The sequence below is a fragment of the Brassica oleracea genome, chromosome C7 (genome assembly GCF_000695525.1).
Source record: "Brassica oleracea var. oleracea cultivar TO1000 chromosome C7, BOL, whole genome shotgun sequence".
Classification (NCBI taxonomy): domain Eukaryota; kingdom Viridiplantae; phylum Streptophyta; class Magnoliopsida; order Brassicales; family Brassicaceae; genus Brassica; species Brassica oleracea.
The window spans coordinates 22,713,318-22,714,658 of NC_027754.1; the positions used below are offsets into that span (position 1 = coordinate 22,713,318).

General features: G+C 33.9%; 1 protein-coding gene across 1 annotated transcript in view; it reads right to left on the reverse strand.

Moving 5' to 3' along the window:
- Positions 1 to 683: 683 nt before the first annotated feature.
- The window catches only part of LOC106302866, an 8,563-nt gene continuing 7,905 nt past the window's right edge, over positions 684 to 1,341 (reverse strand). Inside the window, exon 3 of the mRNA XM_013739274.1 lies at positions 684 to 830. Within this exon, the coding sequence (XP_013594728.1) occupies positions 684 to 830 (147 nt within the window). The remainder of the gene's footprint in view (positions 831 to 1,341) is intronic.

The window sequence follows — 1,341 nt, forward strand, 5'->3', positions numbered from 1 at the left end:
CTAAACCGGTTTTGTCTGTGAACCAGGTTTAATAATTAAACCGATATCATTTGTAACAAATTTTTTAATAATATATTAATTTTATTTTAAAATCAATTATAAAAAAAATTAATTTTAATTTAGATTAAAATATATTAATTAATATTTTTATTTAATAATTTTAAAATATAAATAAAAAATAATATTATATTTATGTTTTATAAAATATTTTATAGCGTTGAAACAAAACTATAACAAATAAATAATAGCACGAATTAAATGATATGAAAACTTATTTTATAGCACAAGATAAATGCTATAATATCTCTATTTTTTATAGCACACGAAAATACGCGATGATAGAGGGGTGTGTATTATAGCTTCGGCTGTCGGACTGTTTATAAAAACGCTACGAAAACTATATGGTAGCGTTTTTACGGTGCCACTAATACCGATATTTCTTGTAGTGTATGACAGTATGAGTCACATGACCCATCTTTGAACACACCATTCTTCTTCTTATACTTCCTGACATTTCCTTCATTCTCTCTTCCTTTACCATGAAACTTTCTACTACTATTCCTTCTCCTCCTCTTCTCAGCCACTATCCTTGCCGCTCCTTCCCTCTCTCCAACTCCTTCTCAGATATATTCGAAACTCCCACTTCTAGCACCTCCTCTTCCCCATAACCTCGCTTCCCAGACTCATTCCACTCCTTCTCTTAGTTCTCTACCGTCTCTTCCTTCATCAGCCGCCACAACGGCTCTTAGGACTCCAGCTAGCTCGTCTCGTTCCTCACTGACCTCACCGTCTCCTCCATCCCCATCCCCACCTTTGGTCTTTTCATCATCCTTGGAAATATGCACAAGATCATAATAACGGCGATGCTGTGTTTTAGGGTTTACATGTGCTGGTGTGGTGACGAAGCTTTGAAGCTTTAATATCATTACTTTAATAAATATGCATAGAGGCGGAGCTTTAATATCATTCGTTTTATAAATATGTATAGAGGCAGACTGGTTTTAATTATGTTACGCTAATTGAATGTTTCTATAGAATCGTTATACATCATATTGTGGATGTTCATAACCAGTCCGGTTCATAACCGGGCCAATGCTAGAGAGAGAGAGAGTCGACCGTGAGGAGAGGGATAGAGAATCGGCATCTTGCCTTTTCTTTATTAGATTATGATTTGTATTTTTTCCATATTTGTATTTGCTTTCTTTAATCTTTCCATTATTCTATGACGGTGTAATTCCCTATATATAAAAGACTCCTTATGTTTATGAATAATACAGAAACATAGATTCTATTTTCTAGTTTCACAACATGTTATCAGCACGATAGAATCTAAATCCCTAA